Raw genomic sequence first — 19,893 nt, forward strand, 5'->3', positions numbered from 1 at the left:
CACAGAAGCTTTTAAATGATTGAGACATAAACGTCAAATAAAACGTCTTGAAGATCTTATCACCAGTGACTCAATGCTGTCGACAAAATACCCCAATGTACAGGTAAATCATTTAACATCAACACGAAAACGGATCTTTAAAACAACAAAGCTGCCTTATTATTTCCCAAAGTGCAAGTTAAACACAACAGTTGTTGTGTTATTGTGTGACATGGTACGAATTTAACCTACTTTCGTTTCACATGGAGGACTGACAAAAAGATTTTATGCAGGTAATAGTTCCATTTCATGACTTTGTAAACAATCAATTTCAAACAAATTTGGACACGAGGTAAAGATGTTATACGAATTTTAGGGTTAATAGGGGTAACTAACAGTGACTGACATATGTACACAGTAGCAACATATATTCAAATATGGTTATCATGGTTATGATTTCCAATTTATCAGATTATTATATATAAGCTTGAGAATATCAGTGATTGAAAAATTATTTACCTGTATAAGTCAATTATTTGAGAACCATAAGGAGATTATTTATTAAAACAATAATTTGACAAATTTGCATATAGATTGAAATATTAACTAACAGTTTCAATTACTCTGTGTATAGGTTGCAGTGATCTAACCCTACAGGCACAGCACTATATTTATGTTGATAGTTGGTCTTCTGATGGATAGAAACAAGTACATGTACCTGTGGTTCTCCCCAGATATTTCATATAGCATCCTGGTAAAAAAGAAAATTTTAAATACCATCACATTTCAAAAAAATATAGTATTTATATATAGCACCACCCATCTATAACACAACCTTTAAGAAAATCAATTCAGATAGGATCACATTGAGCAATATACAAATGTAGCATGACATTACCATGATGCAAATGGGTCCTGGGTAGAACACTGACTGTTGTGTATCCTTGACTGACAGATCAAATACCTAATTACCATGATTACAATCCAATTCAATATTTTATTGGAGAGAGCACAATAGAGGTTAATATGATAATGTAACAATGATTGTAAGCAATAACAATACCTATTACCTTCACACGTGAGAGGGGGTCAGACCTTTATTGGTGTTTTTAAAGCTCAGGATTTTGGAATTGATCTTTTCTGGATCCTGGAAGTCTTTTTCTCAAATTTTGGGTTGTTGGGATTTAAATCCTCCTTAGTGTTTTTAATCCTTGGATTTTGGTTTCAGGACCCCTCTGACCCCCCACCCCTACACACATGACCTTATTGGGATTTCACATGATTAACTTTCATTCCATATCAGCACTTTAATTGCTTAGTCCAGTCGGAAAGCAAGCCCTTAGAAACGACCGTTGTTGCTACTTTCTTAAGACAACAATGGGACTGATATTCAAACCCGCCATTCTGATATTGCGTTAATTTCGTGGAAATTTTTTTTGCCGCCAATTTGGAAGTTTATCTTTTTTTTCAGTTTCCTACTTGTCATTAGGGTCTGTAATAAATTTATTTCGATTAAATAAGCATGGATTTTATTATCAAAAGGAAAAAAAATCTCAAACATGCCAAATTGGCCGTCTTTTAACGATCCCGTAATGCCCTTGATCGTCGTTTCAAATTTTTTTTTTTTTTTTATAGATTTACAAATACTATACCAGTATGTACTATACAAACGTTACAATTAATAATACGTATCTCAAAATTTTAAAAAAGCATTATAAACATAATGTTCTATCACCCCTTGGGAAACCCCATTTGAACTAAATTCCAAAAGAAAGACATTTTTTGACATTGTAGTTTTTCGGTCTTACACATCGATGTCACCTTGCATCTAAACACAGTCAATGTACACACATTTAGTAGTTTGTTTGAAAAAGTAATGGCGAGATCAGCTGTGAATATTTGACTTGATTGATTATTCTCTTTAAGTCAGTGAAATGTATGACTTAACTAAAACAAGGTAAGGAAATCTTATACTGTCTTTACACAACCTTAACTGCTTTGGATGACTGACATAAAACACATTCGTTGTTTATAATAATATATTTTTTTTGGGATGAAGGTATCCTGCAAAAGTAAATGAAAAAGTATTGACCTAAATTTGAACATAGGCAGCCAACAACCATTTGATTTTCTGGTGGGGGTAGGGGGTGGTTGCTCTTGATTGTTTTGAAGATAAAAAGTTTTGTTTCCATTTTTTGGATTTTGTTTTTTATCCTCAGCTGCCATTAAATGAAATGCTAAAATTGAAAGAGAAGTATTGTTTTCAACTTGTCTGGAAAAAAAACTATAGTTCCCCTCCCTGAAAACAAATGGTTGCTGCCTTCAAATAATCTCTTTCAGAGTATCATGTTAATCAATCTTATTCAAAGCATTATCATACTGACATGAACTGTGACTTAATTTTGACTTGTGATCTAAAACATAATTGTTGACTTAGCCCCCAGAAACTGCTCTGAAATACTTTTATATAAATTTATATAAAAATGCATAGTTTTTTTAATATTATTTTTTTTTCAAATAGTAAAAGAAAAACATTACTGAGTCTATTTAGTTCTTATTTATTTTCAAGTTCATGATTAGCACCATTTATTTATTGGTTAAAGTCATAAGAAACGAGTGACTGATGAAAAATAATGTTCTTCCAATTCTTGAACATATGCATACGAACATCATAAACTTAGTCTTCTGTGCTCGAATTTATCATTTTTTTTCGTGTAAATTTCGTATTATCGTCAATTTTTTTTTCAATTGGTCAGTGTTGTTGTGAAAATATGGCAGGTAATTAAAGTTCGTGTTTTGAAGCCGAAGTTTAACGATTGTCACCTGTTTGTCAACAATTGATGAAAAATTAAAAAAAAAGCATGGAAATTGAGCATGTGTTTAACATGTAAATTCAGATAATAGTTTATTTTAAGGACATCCATGCGTATTGTGGTCACCGGATTTTTACGAGATGGGTCACACTGAGGTCACCTTGCATACGGAAAATATGTCGGGGGAATTGCTTGCTGGAAGGAAGCAATTCAAATAAGTAAACTTCTTCTAAATATGAATACATTAAAGAATTTTCTTCAGAAAAAAGTATATACATAAGTTTTATAATGAAAACTATCCATTGAGTTATAAAAAACATATGCATAATTTTTTTTTATTTGAGGTTTCTTATGACTTTAAGTGTGTTATTTTTATAATTTGAGTCCATTCATTAGAACTAACTTGCATGAAATCAATGAGACAACATTTATTGCTACATGTATATTTAATTTGTTCATATCAGGATTGCAAACTAATTTTCCTTTTATTTAAAAAAATGAAGATTTTACATACAGAATATTTCCATTATGATCAGTGAAAAGGTAGGACCAACTTGCAAGTGTCAGTAATGAAAAGAAAATCCTGTTTTTTTTTATCATTTTATTACATACTGCCTTGATCCATTATTTATGAATATTTAGGCTACCCCTTGTACAAATTGAGTCAGTAGACATTTATTTCTGTGTAAAAATAATTTGGTTGCAGTAGTAAAAATACTTACCAAAACATGAATATTATAGGCTCTTGGAATATTAATTTAATATTAAATTATTAACCCTATCATGATCATGGCACATAGGGACACATAGTCATAGGGCCTATTTCACTGGGACTGAGTTCTGAAAAGTGATAAAATGTGTTTCTCTAATTTTTTTCACATGTTTACAGTATCAAAATATATTTAATAAGATTATTTTTAATAATATTCTCTTATAAATAAATTTGGTGTATTTATTGTCTTCTGATTGGTTAAAATAATTAGCTTTATTTTCAATGTTATCAATTTTTATGAAGACATGCCCACTCTAACGTTGTGTATTCATACGCAAACATCTGTGTACGTTGTTATTCATATTAATATATATATTTGAGCCTTATTTTTGATAGAAATTTATTTATAATGAATGGCAATAATTTATTTTGAATTTATTGAACCATTAAAAATTAATTTTTGACTCGTCACATTTAACATAATCCGCTTCACGGATTATTCAATGTGAAGAGTCAAAAATTAATTTTATGGTTCAATAAATTCAAAATAAATAACAGCCAATCATTAAGTAAATAACAGCATATGGTGCTAGATACACAATTGTTTGTTCCTGATAGTGTCAAGCAAAGGGACGTAACTCGTGAATTACCGTCAGTCCCGCTTCACCAGAAATATCGACACATCTAACTCACGACTAACTGGCACATTTGCATATCTTAGCATATCAACTGGCACAAATTTGACATATCATAGTCCAAGTTATGTTACATAACATAATTTAAATTCAGCATAGCTTCCCGAGAAGTTAAGAAAGAAAATTACGATTTTAACTTTCTGTGATCAATTTTTTTCGTCAACACCTTGACTTTGAAGACACATTTTGAGAGAAAAACATGACTTTAATCCATAATTGAGTTGAGTAATATATTTCTTATATACTCAAGAATGTTCACTTCAAAGGAAATTAGTTTTAATTCATGCAAAAAACTACAAATTCCAAAAATCGAGCTTCACTTTTTTTTGGTAAAAAAATGCCCATACATGGTAATCACATGACGTCCATTGTTGCTTTAAGAAATGGGGTCAAACCAGGGTCAGCTTTCAGACTGAGTCTTGATTATACAATGAACATTACTACGTAAATGCTTATTGTGTCAGGGTTTAAACCTTCTTACAACTTTTGAATCACCTTACAATTTCTGAGTACCACTGGCAACTAGTTCTACTGCTAATTTCATCTTGGTGATACATTGTAGCAGGAGGTAGAAGGTTCCAATCTTAAATTGATTTTTTTAGGAATCTTAAATTTTAAAGTGTCCATCTTGGTTGGATTGTAGTCTTCAGGTCTAACCACGCTTTTTATTAATCTAGAGTTCATTGCAGGAAAAAGCTGGATGTGGTATTTGTAAATTAATTGATTTAAAATTTCAGTAACTGTTGTAATAGTTCTGGTTCAAACATTTTATGTTTAAAATTGTTATAGAATTTAAACCATTTAAAAAATGGGAGCCAGGCCACACTTAAAAATGATGTGGTTTGCCCAAATCCTACCTGAAGGTTGAGACAGTGGGTATACAAATAGACATTTTCAGGGTACTAAGGTTACATTATGCATGTAGGGTTTGGGCAAACAAACATAATATAACATACAAATGTAAATATATATTCTTTTTTATGGCCCCATATGCATGTATGTAACATCTATCATCAAAACAAAAGAGGGCATAGATAGAACAACCAAACTCATCTACTGGTCTTATAATCTAATAAGTTGGTCACCTTTTGTTTCAGTCGCATGGGAATTAATAACACATTCTTATGGAACATTAATTATTTCTAGACGTAACCCTGCAGAAAGATGATTCTTAAAGTGCTTGAAGCTTTAATACAGCAGTGATACAGATGTGCCTTCTATGTGGTAAATGATCTCATAAAGGCGTGTAAATTTGACATCCTTCTGCTGAATGACATGAATCGAGAAATAGCTTATTGTGGTTAATTCAATTGTAACATTTTATTAAGATTTAACTATTTTTTTTTTATTATTACAGAATAACAATGGTTCCTGGAGATGATAGCTAAGAATGGCTACACTATTACTGGTATCCTGTTTACTGGGTTCAGTATTCACATTATGTACAGGTAAATATACCAACAATCAAAAGTACATGTATAAGACAAAGATATAAGACAAAGATATATATATCTGTTATGTGAAACAAAAAACATTATGTAATCCATATTCATTCATCAACGGATTTGAACTAGTTACATATTAACAAAAGATCATACAAAATAGCAATATATATGAGAGTTTAATCAAATTTGTATTGCATAAACAATGTACATTGAAAAAGTTAAGAATAAACATTGGGAATATTTTAGTGTTTTTATTTCACAGAAATTTGTATAACAAAAAGTATCATGTAATCTTTAACCATTACTAAAGTGATTTGAATTTTGAATATTCAATTTTACTTTACCAAATTAAGGTCATAAAACTTCAGACTGTATAAGGATTTCATCTAAATGGTGATCTTATCAATTAATCAGCTAGTATTGATCTACAGTTTTGTACAAGTAGCAGTTACATACATAGAGAAATAATCCATTTGCCGATTTTCATAGGTTTTAAGTTCATTTAATTACTAATTACATAATGTTTGTAAATATTTTAAATCCAAAGAATAATATTTAGTGAGATCAAATTTTATCTAGTAAAACTTAATGGTAAAATTGATTTCTTGTTTGTTGTTTTATGACCACCATATAATTTATAATTTACCAATTACCTTGATGTAAAACAATGTATTTAGTTATATAACATCACACTTTGGAACGTCCCTTTAGTATTTATAACCATAATATAGGTCAGTGTATGGCAAATGTCTAAAAATAAATGATATCAACAAGAAATATTGGACAAAAACACATTAATAAAAGATAAACATCTAAAGGAAAACACCAATGCCTTTGACAATAGACTTTGTCTTTACCATATGTCAGCTAGTCTCTACTTTGAGGGGGATAGGACCTTTATCGGGACTCCAGGATCAGGTGTTTTTAAGCTTGGGATTTCGGGGTTGACCCTTTCGGGATCTGGGAATACTTTTTTTTCAAATTTTGAGATTTGGGATTTCAATTTATTCAAATTTGGGACCTCAGGATTTCGTGTTTTTAAGACCCCTCCTACCCTCCCTCTACTTTATCCTGAGTTAATACAAGTTATGAAGTAGTTTAAGAGAGATTCAATGTTTCTGTTCAACAGATTGGTACTTCACGGTACAGTGATATAATTAGCCTTTCAGTGCTGACACACAAAATCAAACACCAATCAATCAATAAATGATGGTACTCCCTTAGGTCATAAGGTCATTTTTTGAAAACTGTCTCAGCCAGGTCACCAGGTCACTGTGAAGCAAGCTTTACAGTTTAAACCTGATCTTATTCTTGGGTTTGCATGTTTTAAAGGACACATGTCCTTTCAAGGTAGCCCAAGAAAACCTCCTATGTTGAAGGGTCTAGTCAGACTAAGGATTTGTATAGCATGTATAGTAAGGCTAATCTCTACACAAGTTCTTGGTTGAACCCACACTGATCAAGCTTTATGTTATGACTTAGCTTGCAGGTGATATGTCATGATATTACTTTGCATCATATGTATTTAAGCAAGCAGTTTAGCTAGCTATAAACCTAGATTTAATTCATCATTTTCTTCATAAGGAAATGCCTGTACCAATTCTGGTATATGACAGTTGTTTTCCATTCCTTAGGTAGGTTTGCATCAGCTTTTGATTTTGTCACTTTATAAAGGACTTTCAGTTTTGAATTTCCATTGGAGTTTGGTATTTTTGTTATTTTACCTTTTAACTGATATTTTATGTTTATTATTTCAGCAAATTCCATTTCACAACTCTCAACTGTACAGAAGTCTGTTCCAAAGATCTCATTTTATCCATGTGTAGTACCGACTGTTAGCAAACTCCAATTTTGTTGTGTGACAGAGAATATCCACACAGCCACTGTCCATTTCTACCGTGATGGTTCCAACATTGGAACTATACATCATCACTGTGATGTAGTCAACCTGTACACCAATTACAATGTTTCTTGTAAGTCTTTTGGCACGAAAACTGTGATATACTTGGACTTCCTCAGGTTTGACCATCAGACAGACCCGACATTATTTGGTTGCCGGTATTATGGGAAGTCAGCAGGATACAATCTGTTCTCATCTCACAGTAAGTTGTCCAGTAAAAGTTCAGTTACATTTGAATAAAATTAGATTAAAATTGAGAATGGGGAATGTGTCAAAGAGACAACAAACTGACCAAAGAGCAAAAACTAGCCTTAAAATTAATATACATTAAAAAGTAAAGCTTGATTGACAAGTTTTCAAAATATATTGGATTGAGCATTAACATGGCATTTTGGTATACAGTCCTGGGTATATGTAACTTGCAATCAATATAAACATATGGAGTTGTGGTATGATTTATGATCCTTCAAAATTAGATGTATTATAATGATTGTTACAATTTTTATCATTTTAATCATGTTATATCGACATACAACCGAATTTTGAGTAGCAATTAAAGACAAACAAATGTGTTTACCTTTTTTCCTCTCTCATCATATTTGGTTAACAGAATGAAAAACATTTTGTTCAAAGTTTAAGATAACACATATTGATTTTTCTTTGTAGCAATTTTTCACAGCACATGAACAATAAGACTTCTTCAATGATACCAGATATTGTTTATAGATTGTTATTTATCAAATCTCTTTTATTGTTGTTTACAGTTTTAACAGAAAATAAAGGTTACCAGTTCACTAATATTACCCAGAATTCTACCTTAACATGGAACAATACCAACAACAATTTTACGATTGTCAATCCAGAAGGGGAGATAATCATACAAAAAAAAAATTCAGTGATTACTGTTATTGGAAATAAATCAAAAATAAGTTACTCTGAGGATGTGGGAAATTTCTCATTAAATTTATATAATACTAAAAAGGAAGACAATGGAACTTATGTTTATGTTACCAATAGCAACAGTAAAAGAAGAAGTGGGATAACTCTAGTTGTTCTAGGTAAGTTGTTTGTCTCAACTATTTGAGGTAAAAGAAGCAAGTGGGCCTTCTGTTTCAAGTAGCAACAATTTATTTTTGTTTTTATTTTTTTACATCTGGTTAAGAAAACCACAATTGGTAGATCAAAAGTATTAAGTTAAATTGTTATTTTAGCTTTTGTATTGATCACATTGACTATATTTCACTGAAATGTTCTTTAAAGAATGAATTATAGAAGCCAACTTGAGGTGAAAGAGAAAAAAATATGCTTCTGTTTACTCATCTGACCTAATTGCAGAACTTGAAAATTGTATATGAAGTTGAAATCCAATCTGCCAGACTTCAGTTCATACAAATCCCTGTTTTTATTATGATTACAGTTATTATAGTTTCATAACAACATAACATGTTCTTCTGTTTATGTAACTACACAGATATTAAATCTATAAAAAAATTTCTCTTGGAAATGTAATGAAAATGAAATCTGTTGAAGACATTGCTTACATACATTGACATATATCTTTCTGCCTTCATTTCCAGATAAACTTGATTTACCTATTATACAAAACATTACCACCAGACTGTCAATGGGTAAAGTATGGGCCAACATGAGTTGTACCGCTGCACAGAAATCAGGTGCACCTTTATTCTACAGACCAACTTTTGAAGTATTATGGAAATATCCCCTTGATGCCAGCTACAGTGTTATCCAGAATGGATCAAATTTAATCCTGGAGGAAGTTGACTGCAGATCAGACAATTCACAGCCATTATTCTGCTCTGTCAGGGAATTAAAGGGAAGCTACTCTGACAGTCAACACTTTTATCCACACACACTCTGTAAGTTATATATGTATGTCAATAGGTCACAGTTATATATGTATGTCAATAGGTCACAGAAGTTAAATCTAGCAAAAGAGGATGTTTATGTGTATTCTGTATTAAAATTTGATGGCAATTAAAATTGCTTTACCTTTTGATGATTCTTTTGATCAAAATTTTGAAAATAGCTCAGTTTTTATGATATACAACAGAATTAACAAAGTTTTGATAGTTTGATGGTGAGAAAATATGTATATTGAAGGCAATGATATGTTTATGTCATATAAGTAAATATTAAGTATCCTAGTCTTGAAATTAGGTTAAGTATAGTCAAATGTTTAAAACATGCAAGGTTACGAATGACAGTTTGGCTTTGAATCTTTCTTCTTACTTTCAAATGCTGGAAACATTACCATGTTGTTAGTATTGATACCTTTGTTTATACAGGTACATACAAGCCTGTTACAGTTCCGCCACCGTCAGAAGATGAGAAAAATGGTGGACTCATTGCAGGAGTTGTCATTCTTTGTAAGTACTGAAATAAAATTGGATGTAAATTTGGTCCTACAGTGGAATAAAAAAATTTTAGCAAACCTGAAAATGTAATTCTACATAATATTTGAAATTTCATAAGTTCAGTAGAAGATTGTCTTCAGACTATTTGTATCAGTCTTTTTTTTTTGACAAGATCGATTAAAATTTGATTAAAAACAAATAAGAATTGTAATTGAAGATTTTGTTTTTTCAGCTCTCATGTGTGCAGTTTTACTCATTATAGCTTACTGTGGGTAAGTTTTACCTTCCTAAGTTAACATTGGTGGCAAAGTAAAATTATTTGCACAGAGGACTTATAAAAAAGAAGATGTGGTATGAATGCCAATGAGACAACTGTCCACAAAAGACCAAAATGACACAAACATTAACAACTATAGGTCACCGTACGACCTTCAACAATGAGCAAAGCCCATACCGCATAGTCAGCTATAAAAGGCCCCAAAAGGACAATGTAAAACATTTCAAACGAGAAAACTATCGGCCTTATTCATGTAAAAAAAATGAACAAAAAAACAAATATGTAACACATAAACAAACGACAACCACTGAATTACAGGCTCCTGACTTGGGACAGGCATATACATAAATAATGTGGTGGGGTTAAACATGTTAGCGGGATACCAACCCTCCCCTAACCTGGGACAGTGGTATAACAGTTTAGATATTGGATTAAGAACAGACATGGGTTATTCATCTGACACAAAATTAGTACATGCACATAAAAAAGAAGCAAAGGAAAATTGCATTAATTCCTTATAAACCTAACCCTAAGAAACCTGTTTTATATGACTTTCAGAAATAGACAAATCTACTAGCTTAGCCTTCCTATTGGTTGATTATGAACAAATTGTTGTATCTAAATTTGTTTGTGTGAAAGGGGACCAATAAATGCTCTTACCATACCCCTAATCTTTTATATTATTTTACAGAAAAGATAAAGTAAAAATATGTTGCCGTAGTATATGTGGAGTGTGTAGACGAAGTCCATTTTGTATTTGTAGAAAATGCATGAAAGGTAAGTCAATTATATGTTTACTTCTGTCCACAAAATAAACATTTGCCATTGTCAATATAAATCTTGTCATACAGATAAAGATTGTTAAGAAATATAAATTAGTCTAAAGCTAGGCCAGAAGCCACTTGGAGCAGGCGTTTTTATATTACTATCTGGCCTGTAAGAAATCCACTACAGGCCAATAGCATCCATCTAAAATTTCTAAGCAAGTAGTTGTTAATGTTTGTGTCATTTTGGTCTTTTGTGGATAGTTGTCTCATTGGCAATCATACCACATCTTCTTTTTTATATAGGCCTTTGGCGGGAAGAAGGACTTTTTTATACAAATAATGTTTTGAAAGAAACAGGTAAAAAAGAAGTGTTAATTTTGACATAAAACATCAGATCTTCTGTCCGTCTGTCTGTAGATAGTACAGGTCATCAATTCATCTAGAAATATTTGTGTCACACTATTCGCAGGTACTCACACTTCCTGACAGAATGAACTCGTATATGCACAGCCAAAAGATTTACAGTTATGTGCATTGTAAAGTGCCACTCCTTTTCAGATATTACAAATACGTAGCTTCTTACTGTTTGCAGAAATTTTGTTTTTTTTCAATATTTTGAAACAATTTAATTTAATCTGTTAAATTTTCCTCATGTACTTTGATACAGAACAACTTTCTTTTTTTGTCAGCAGCTTTGCAGTGATGAGTGTTAAAGATGTAAACACTAAACTAATCAGTCAAACATATACATCATGGTTTCAAAAATAATTTGAATAATGAGCCATTCTTGTTCTGGATAGCAAAAAAACAAACCATGCTTTAAATGCATCAACTAAAAAATTACATCCTTATAGCAGTTATAGACAACATAGATATAGGAAGATGTGGTATGAGTGCCAATGAGACAACTCTCCATCCAAGTAACAAATTATAATAGTTAATTATTATAGGTCAAGGTACAGCCTTCAACACAGAGCCTTGGCTTACACCAGACATGTATATTTATCAATTTATTTATATTTTTCAGATGACCTTGACTTTGACATTCATGAGCCTCGTTTTCAGATGCCACATGGTGATTTTGGTAGACATGATGATCTTGACTGGAGACAGATCCTTGATCTGTATTCTGGAGAACATCCACCAACAGTACCTCCACCGAGACCAATGTTATCCACCCCACGACCAGACCAATATCTCCCACCTCCACCACCAAGACCAGAGGCTCTACAAGGGACCTCATCATCTGATAATACAGTAACATTTGAAAATGATGGTAAGGAACTTGTGGAATTAAAAAAAACATGTTTCTAAATTTGCTTTTTGAAAAATACAAAAAAAGGAGAAATTTGATATTTGATTGAATTGATTCATCCTGGTTAACAAAGATTGATTCAAGACATTTGGTGTTTACAGTAAATGTTTAGTGATTAGTTGAGCAAATCGTTTTGAGTTTTGTCATGCTAACCATACTTAGATATAAGAAGGTGTGATATGAGTGCCAATGAGACAACTCTCCATCTAAGTCACAATTTGTAAAAGAAAAACCATTTTAGGTTAAAGTACGGACTTCATCACAGAGCCTTGTTTACTTAATTTTCAACAATCCTAATTATATTAAAATGACATTTGATATTTACCTTAGAACTGAATAATTACATGTGGAATTTTTTAGTTCTTTAAGCTTACTTACTTTTTTACTAATACAAATTTGATTATGACATATGAAATTCGTCCTAGTGTCATGCAAAATGTTCAACAGTTTTAAGTTTTTTATGTGAATTGATTCAATGTTATATTGGTAAGATACGTTGTTATCTATAGAATTATTATTTGTTATAGAAAGTGGTATAGATAACCCTGATTTCCAGGATGATGAAGAAACAGAAAATGGTGATGACATCACTGTGTCTGATGTTAGTACATTAGGGGCAACAGGGGTTGATCATTCTACACTTGTAAGAGAAGTGGAAACATGTAAGTTCCTTATTATATTTTATTTTCAAACATAGAAAATTTGAATATGGTTGCAAGGTTGCTGAACTATATTTATAACTTGGTTGTAACTAAATATTTCAAGAAAGTAAGAATTATGAATTTTCAACTGTCAATCATTGATATTTCATTATTCATCATTATCTTAAATTATGTATTACCAAATATTTAAATAGCTGAATGTTTACATTAGATCCCCAAGGACATTGAATTGATTCTAAAAGTACTATTGTCTGCTCTATGGTTGGGTTGTTGTCGCTTTGACACATTCCCCATTTTCTTTCTCAATTTTATCTAAAACTTTTTTTACTCTTTTTTTTATAAAAAAATAAATTGTAATTTTATAATGTCATCTCTGATCAATTTTCCTTCAATTATGTAAGATATGAGAATAACATAGCTTACAATCACTAACCAAATTGACTCTCAACAATAATATTCCTGACATAACTTACAAAAGAATCAACAGTAATCTTATAATTAGGAAAGTATAAACAAATCATAGTAAATCACGTTTTTTTTGCTAATACAAAGATTCATGCAAATCATTAAATTTGATATTTTTTGGTAATGTTATTATGATTATCTTTTAAACAGGTTTAGCCCATTTAAAGAAGCTGTTGAATTCTACTGAGAACCAGGTTCAAGTGAGACGAGACAACATCATTGAAGATCTCATCAATATTTACACTGATCCCACAATCCTTCAGTCATATTTACATATCAACGTTTTGGGTGAACCTGGGTCTGACTGGGGTGGGGTCAGCAGGGATATATTTACCTCGTTCTGGAATGAAGCCACTGCGTTGTACTTCAAAGGTAATGATGTACATGTGCCTTATTTACCTCCACATAAAATGGAGGAGGAGAGAAACTTTCTGTTGATGGGGCGTATTCTTGCTCACAGTACTGCAATTCTTGGCTACATTCCAATATCCATTTGTAAAAGTTGTATGATGGTGACAATCTTTAATACAACTCATATTGAATCCAATACTCTATTGGAAGACTTTCTACTATTTGTTGATCTCAAAGATAGAAACCTAATCCAAAGTGCTTTAAATGACTTCTCTGGTTTATCTGAAGACCAAAAAGAGGATCTCCAGAATTTATTTTACCAGTTTGAAATGGGCTGCATACTTAAAGAAGAGACTTTCCGTGACCAGCTGTTGAATATGGCAAGAAATGAACTTGTTTTAAAACCAAGATCTCTATGTGAAAAGTTACGACTAGGAATTCCAGAAGTGCATTTTGATCAATTTTGGTCACAGATGACAATAGATCATATCAGCATACTTCATGCAAGATTAAAACCTACACCTGAAAAAGTTGTCAAATGTTTAAAATTAGCCGAACCCTTAAGGTTACTAGACATGAAGAGGAGAAAAGTTTTCCAGTACTTTAAAGATTTCATTGAACAGCTTGGTGACGAAGATTTACAAAAATTCCTACAATTTATCACTGGACAAAATTGTGTGCCTAAACGTACAATCTCCGTCCAATTTTCTAATTTAAGTGGTGCTGAAAGGAGACCAGTTGCACATACATGTGGCTACTTGATTGAGATTCCTGAAGCTTATGACAATTATGCTGATTTTGAAACAGAATTTAGGAATGTGTTACAATCAGACATTTTGAGATTTGATGTACAGTAAATTAAGAATTGTTTTGTGTGGTTTAATTTATTTGAGTTGTTTTGTGTTATCACCATCACAGCATATAATGCTATTACACTGTTTTTTCATCACATCATTATGTATAGTCCGTCCAGATCATGACATTGTCAGATTTATTGGAAAAATCATTAAAACTTTTGATTAAGAGAAAATTTTCTTTTCTACCTCAAATTTTCAGAAACCCTAAACCTAGCCCTAACTTAAGTCAGGTGCAATTATTTTTTTATTATGTTTGATGCTCAAATAATTGAAAATACAAGCAATTAAAAAAGCAGATTTTATATTGATAGTCAAATTGATTGTTAATTCAAGTGATATATATTGTATTAAGTTCAGCATGTCAGATGAGAGAAATTGTATTGATTAATTTTCACCCAGCCTCCTATTTTAGAAGCATTGGTATGATTTGTTGATGTTTTTATGCATGTTTTGTTAAACCATTGCATTGATCTTTAAATATTTAAAATCATATTCTTTTTTATTTTGTGGATTCAAAACAATGTCACTACTGACTTTTGTAATCTTTTGTGTTCACATTCTATGAAAATTTAACCTTTTGTCATTTGGTTTCTTGTCGAGAGTTGTCTCATTGGCAATCATACCACATCTCCTTTTTTTATTTGACCATTATGGACCAGAGATGTCATCTACAATATATAACTTATGTCTATCTGAAAAAAGCGAGAAATATTTTTAGACAATCCTAAATTATTTGTACATCTTTGTTAGTGTATCTGTGATAATATTTCTTGTTTTTTTTTATTGAATATTTCTATATTTTCTTTTACAATACACAGTTTTAATTGAAAAGATGATGCATGATTTTTAACTAAAACATTTATTTAGGATCAGTAGTAAGATTGTCTCCCCTTTCTTTGCTTGATCTGAAACATTTATTAAGGATCAGTAGTAAGATTGTCTCCCCTTTCTTTGCTTGATCTGAAACATTTATTTAGGATCAGTAGTAAGATTGTCTCCCCTTTCTTTGCTTGATCTGAAACATTTATTTAGGATCAGTAGTAAGATTGTCTCCCCTTTCTTTGCTTGATCTGAAACATTTATTTAGGATCAGTAGTAAGATTGTCTCCCCTTTCTTTGCTTGATCTGAAACATTTATTTAGGATCAGCAGTAAAATTGTCTCCTCTTTGTTTTAAGAATAATAATGATAAACACAAGAAATGGAATAAATTTTATTTTGATTTATTATTCTCATCTTGGGATGTCTAAAAGATTCCCACAAAATTTGTATATATAAATGCATTTGAAATGGCTTGTATGGCAATTAAGATCATTTTGAAACTAAAGTACTACATACATATTAAATCATGTTGTTTATTAAAATTGTGATAAGTTAGTGATTTTATATTCTATTTAATTTTAATCCAATTGTTGAATATAACATTGTGACTATGTTGAGGTTGTACATATAGATTTATCTGTAATGTTTTATGAAGTTAATTTGTAGATAAAATGTGTTAATAGAAATTTATTACAATTTAAATGTTTAGTTTTTTATAGAAAATTTTATCAAGATGTTGTGTACTAGTCATAAATTGGATTTAGTTTTGAAATCTTTTCTAGAATTAAAGTGCATAGCTGTATCAAGTCTCAGCACACAGATTTGTCTCTATATTACATTTAAAACTAAATTTAAAATAATTTTTGTCTGATACTGGTCAAATCTAAAAGGATTTATTCAGAACTGTATGAAGTTTCTTTATTTTCATAGAGTCATGTATTCTCTCATTGTCTTTTTGACATGTTAAGAAATTATTGAGTATAAGAGTAATTGGTCTATTTATGATGTCATAACAAAATTAGTAGATCCAAAAATATCCATCAATATCAGACCAAATTCTTTTAAGGAATGAGAAATTTTATGTAAAAATACAGAAGAACAGGGACCTAACTTTTGCCATGTTTTACTTAGTGTTTTATTTCTTTATGCAAAAGAGCAAAGATGTTTAATACTTGTCATTCAGTTAATTTTTACAACAAATTTGTTTCAAATTCAGCAATCAGACGACAGTTGATATTATCATTAGTGATGGTATCTTAAATTATTATTTAACATATATGTAGCAATTTATGACTAGTTTTATTTCTAAATAGTTGTGGTTTCGTTTACAAGGTGTTCTAGACCAATATAGTAGATAATGTTATTAAGTTGATTGATTATGAATTTGAATTGTTAATTTTGGGTTGTGACTTCATTGAAATTACATTCCTTAAACAATAGTTTCTCTTCGGAAAAAATGTAAGAAAAGAAGCACATTATTTATAGACCTCTTTGCATTTGTAGATTTAAACAAAGTTAGAATGTTTTAGTGCAATACTTCTCTGTCTCATTATTATTAGGAGATCAAGAAATAATTTAGTTCTTGTATTAATTTACATCTATATCAAATCATTCCTCATTCTTTGTTATAATCAATGGTTTAAATTTGCTGTTAAGAAATTGTTTTTTGAATTGTTATACAGATTTGTGTTGTTTTGCCTTTAGTTTTGTGTGTCTGTGTGTAATTTTAATCAAATGCTGAGTGATTAATTTGGTAGAAGGGATCCATTTTGTTTTACCAAGCCATTGAGTACTTGAATGAGGTGTTATGAAATCATTATTTGTTTTGTCATTTTCCATATGCTTACATTAATGTTTCCTGATTTACCATTGTTTGTCTCAGAAACATGTTTTAAAGCAACATGTGCAATCCCCTGCAGTTGTTATCTTCTATTTCATTTGGTCTCTAAAGGAGAGGTGTCTGTCTCATTGGCAATCTACTGTAAATTCAAAATTATTTCGAGGTTTTTATTATTGCGAAAAATGTCACAGAGTTGTAAACGCAATAATTTTAACTCACATTTTGAAATATTTTATATGAATTAAACAGGATTTTTCTCAAAATAGTAAAAATTCAAATCGCATTTAAGTTTTGACTGACAGAATCGCAATAATAAATGAACACAATAATTTCCCAATTAACAGTAATCACATCTTGATATTATGTTGCATTTAACTAGAAATATTATCTTTTTACATCATGACAAAAAAAATTAAATAGCACTTTCTTTCCACCTTTGTTAAATAAGTTTGCAATTATGAAATGCTGTATTATATTCACATAGATAATTAATGAAAATGCAAGTTTCCTTTGAGAAAAAATGTTTTTATAATAAAAGAAAGGCCCATAAGTGTTGGGAGTGCACTTTCTGTATCATCAATTAATTTCATTAATAACAAAAGTGTTTGCATTGTGATTTTGTTTTTATCATGTTTACAATTCATCACTACATATCGTGCCTTGTATTTTATGTGTTCACTCAAATGGTACTATAATAATAAAACTTCTCTGTGACATTAAGCAACACCAGTAGAATTCACATTTCATTTCTGTTCACTTGATTCATTAAAAAAAGATTTGTTTTACAATTAGAGACAATTTTCATTATTGAGACACACAAGTGTTGAAACTCCTCTCTTGCTTTGCCATAAAAATGAGAAAAAAGTATATTAAGTACTTAGTTCTTATATTTACAAAAAAATGGACAGTCTATTTTACAATGATGTAAATATATTTTCAATAACCTAGAATGAAAAAGTATAAGTGTACAACACTTTATGATGGCTTCACAATCAAATAACTGACAATAACATGTTTATTTAATCTATAAAAGTGCAATTTCACAAATACAAATGCTTGACAGTAAAATTTATTTTAAATTGCACAATACAGTGTTTGATTATTGCTTATTTCCTAATGCCTCTAGATTTATACTTTGGGTTGCTTTCTTGCTTTCTTCGTTTAAAAAATGTGAACCCTAATTATAATGCTTCAGGAAACATTTATAAAAATTTAGCAAGCAAGGCAAACAAAGTCTTAATTTACAAGCATTAGGAAATTAGCTATAATAGTTTGTAATATGTTTAGATATTAGAACTTTAACATGACAATGTTAAATGCTTCACTTGTTAATGGTTGTCTTTTTATACAATTGTATTTATCTGACTACATTGTGTAGATGTTTGAAAGAATTAAATGTTGCTTTTTAAAAATTTGACTTTATGTTGTATTTATTAATGATTAAAAAAAGGGGGGGGGGGGGGGTTCCCTTAATATGCCAATGTTAGTATAAAGAAACTGCAAAACATGTAGACACAATAAACCAAAATTTACCAAACCTTTCATAGTTATCAAAGGTACCAGGATTATAATTTAATACACCAGACGCGCATTATGTCTACATAAGACTCATCAGTGACACTCAGATCAAAATAGTTATAAAGCCAAACAAGTACAAAGTTGAAGAGCATTGAAGACCAACGTTTCCTAAAAGTTGTGTCAAATATGTCTAAGGTAATCCATTCCTGGGATAAGAAAATCCTTAGTTTCCAAAAAATTTAAAGATTTGTAACAGGAAATTTATAAAAATGACCTTAAAATTAATATGCATGTCAACAATGAAGTGCTGACTACTGGGCTGGTGATACCTTCGGTGACGAAACGTTCACCAGCAGTGGCATCGATCCCATTCTGTAAATAGTTTTCAAAGGAACCAGGATTATAATGTAATACGCCAGATGCACGTTACTTCTACCATGGAAGTATTATATTGACAGGAACTCCAACGAAAAATTAGCACATTCCCATCCCACTGATTTCTGCAAGAAAATAAAAGGTTCCGACTCAGTTTGTCAAGTACGTGATAACTCCTTTGTGGGGTATCTGTGATTCCGCCTTCGCCTGTTCTTTTAACTGAAGCTGGTCTTATTACGTGATTTGATATCGATTGTCTCATCTACCTACCAATGTTAATATACACGGTAACCCCCGTGGTTATTTGTAAATCGCCACATGAATAACAACACCTGAGTCCGTTCAATAAATGATAACAAAGCTCGAAAGATCGAAAAAATCGGTCCATATTTAACGGAATAACATTAGAAAATTAACTGAATTCGGAACGCAATGGAAAGAGGGCAAGCTTATTTTTAGTTTTGTTGAGTATCTTTTAATCATTGGAACTTGGAAATCGGGAAATACCCGATTATGATAATTACATGTTTCTGAAGAAGAGTGTTTGCAGAAAAAAATGGGATGCGCGTGTAGTGTGCCAGATATTGCCAGATAACTCAAATTTCAAGTTAAAGATTGTAAACTTTTATCGAGTGTAACACAAATATTTATGATTTTCTCTATCGTAAAATATTATTAACTTATTTATCAAATATGTTTTAAAGACCAAAAGATGTTAATAATTTC

The 19,893-nt window shown here is 30.8% G+C and overlaps 1 protein-coding gene across 2 annotated transcripts; it reads left to right on the forward strand.

The window, feature by feature from the left end:
- The first annotated feature begins 25 nt into the window (after positions 1 to 25).
- Positions 26 to 15,028, forward strand: LOC134698859 (uncharacterized). 2 transcript variants are annotated; one of them, XM_063560533.1, is made up of 11 exons: positions 26 to 103; positions 5,557 to 5,647; positions 7,402 to 7,746; positions 8,309 to 8,602; positions 9,122 to 9,421; positions 9,851 to 9,931; positions 10,152 to 10,191; positions 10,888 to 10,973; positions 11,991 to 12,239; positions 12,806 to 12,940; positions 13,556 to 15,028. In XM_063560533.1, the coding sequence occupies exons 2-11, from the start codon at positions 5,590 to 5,592 to the stop codon at positions 14,611 to 14,613; spliced, it is 2,646 nt and encodes an 881-aa protein (XP_063416603.1). In that variant the 5' UTR covers positions 26 to 103; positions 5,557 to 5,589; the 3' UTR covers positions 14,614 to 15,028. The 2 variants fall into 2 exon arrangements, with proteins under 2 accessions (XP_063416603.1, XP_063416602.1); XM_063560532.1 differs by having other exon boundaries at positions 56 to 272; positions 13,556 to 15,027.
- Positions 15,029 to 19,893: the final 4,865 nt, after the last annotated feature.

Source organism: Mytilus trossulus, unplaced genomic scaffold, assembly GCF_036588685.1.
Source record: "Mytilus trossulus isolate FHL-02 unplaced genomic scaffold, PNRI_Mtr1.1.1.hap1 h1tg000024l__unscaffolded, whole genome shotgun sequence".
NCBI lineage: Eukaryota > Metazoa > Mollusca > Bivalvia > Mytilida > Mytilidae > Mytilus > Mytilus trossulus.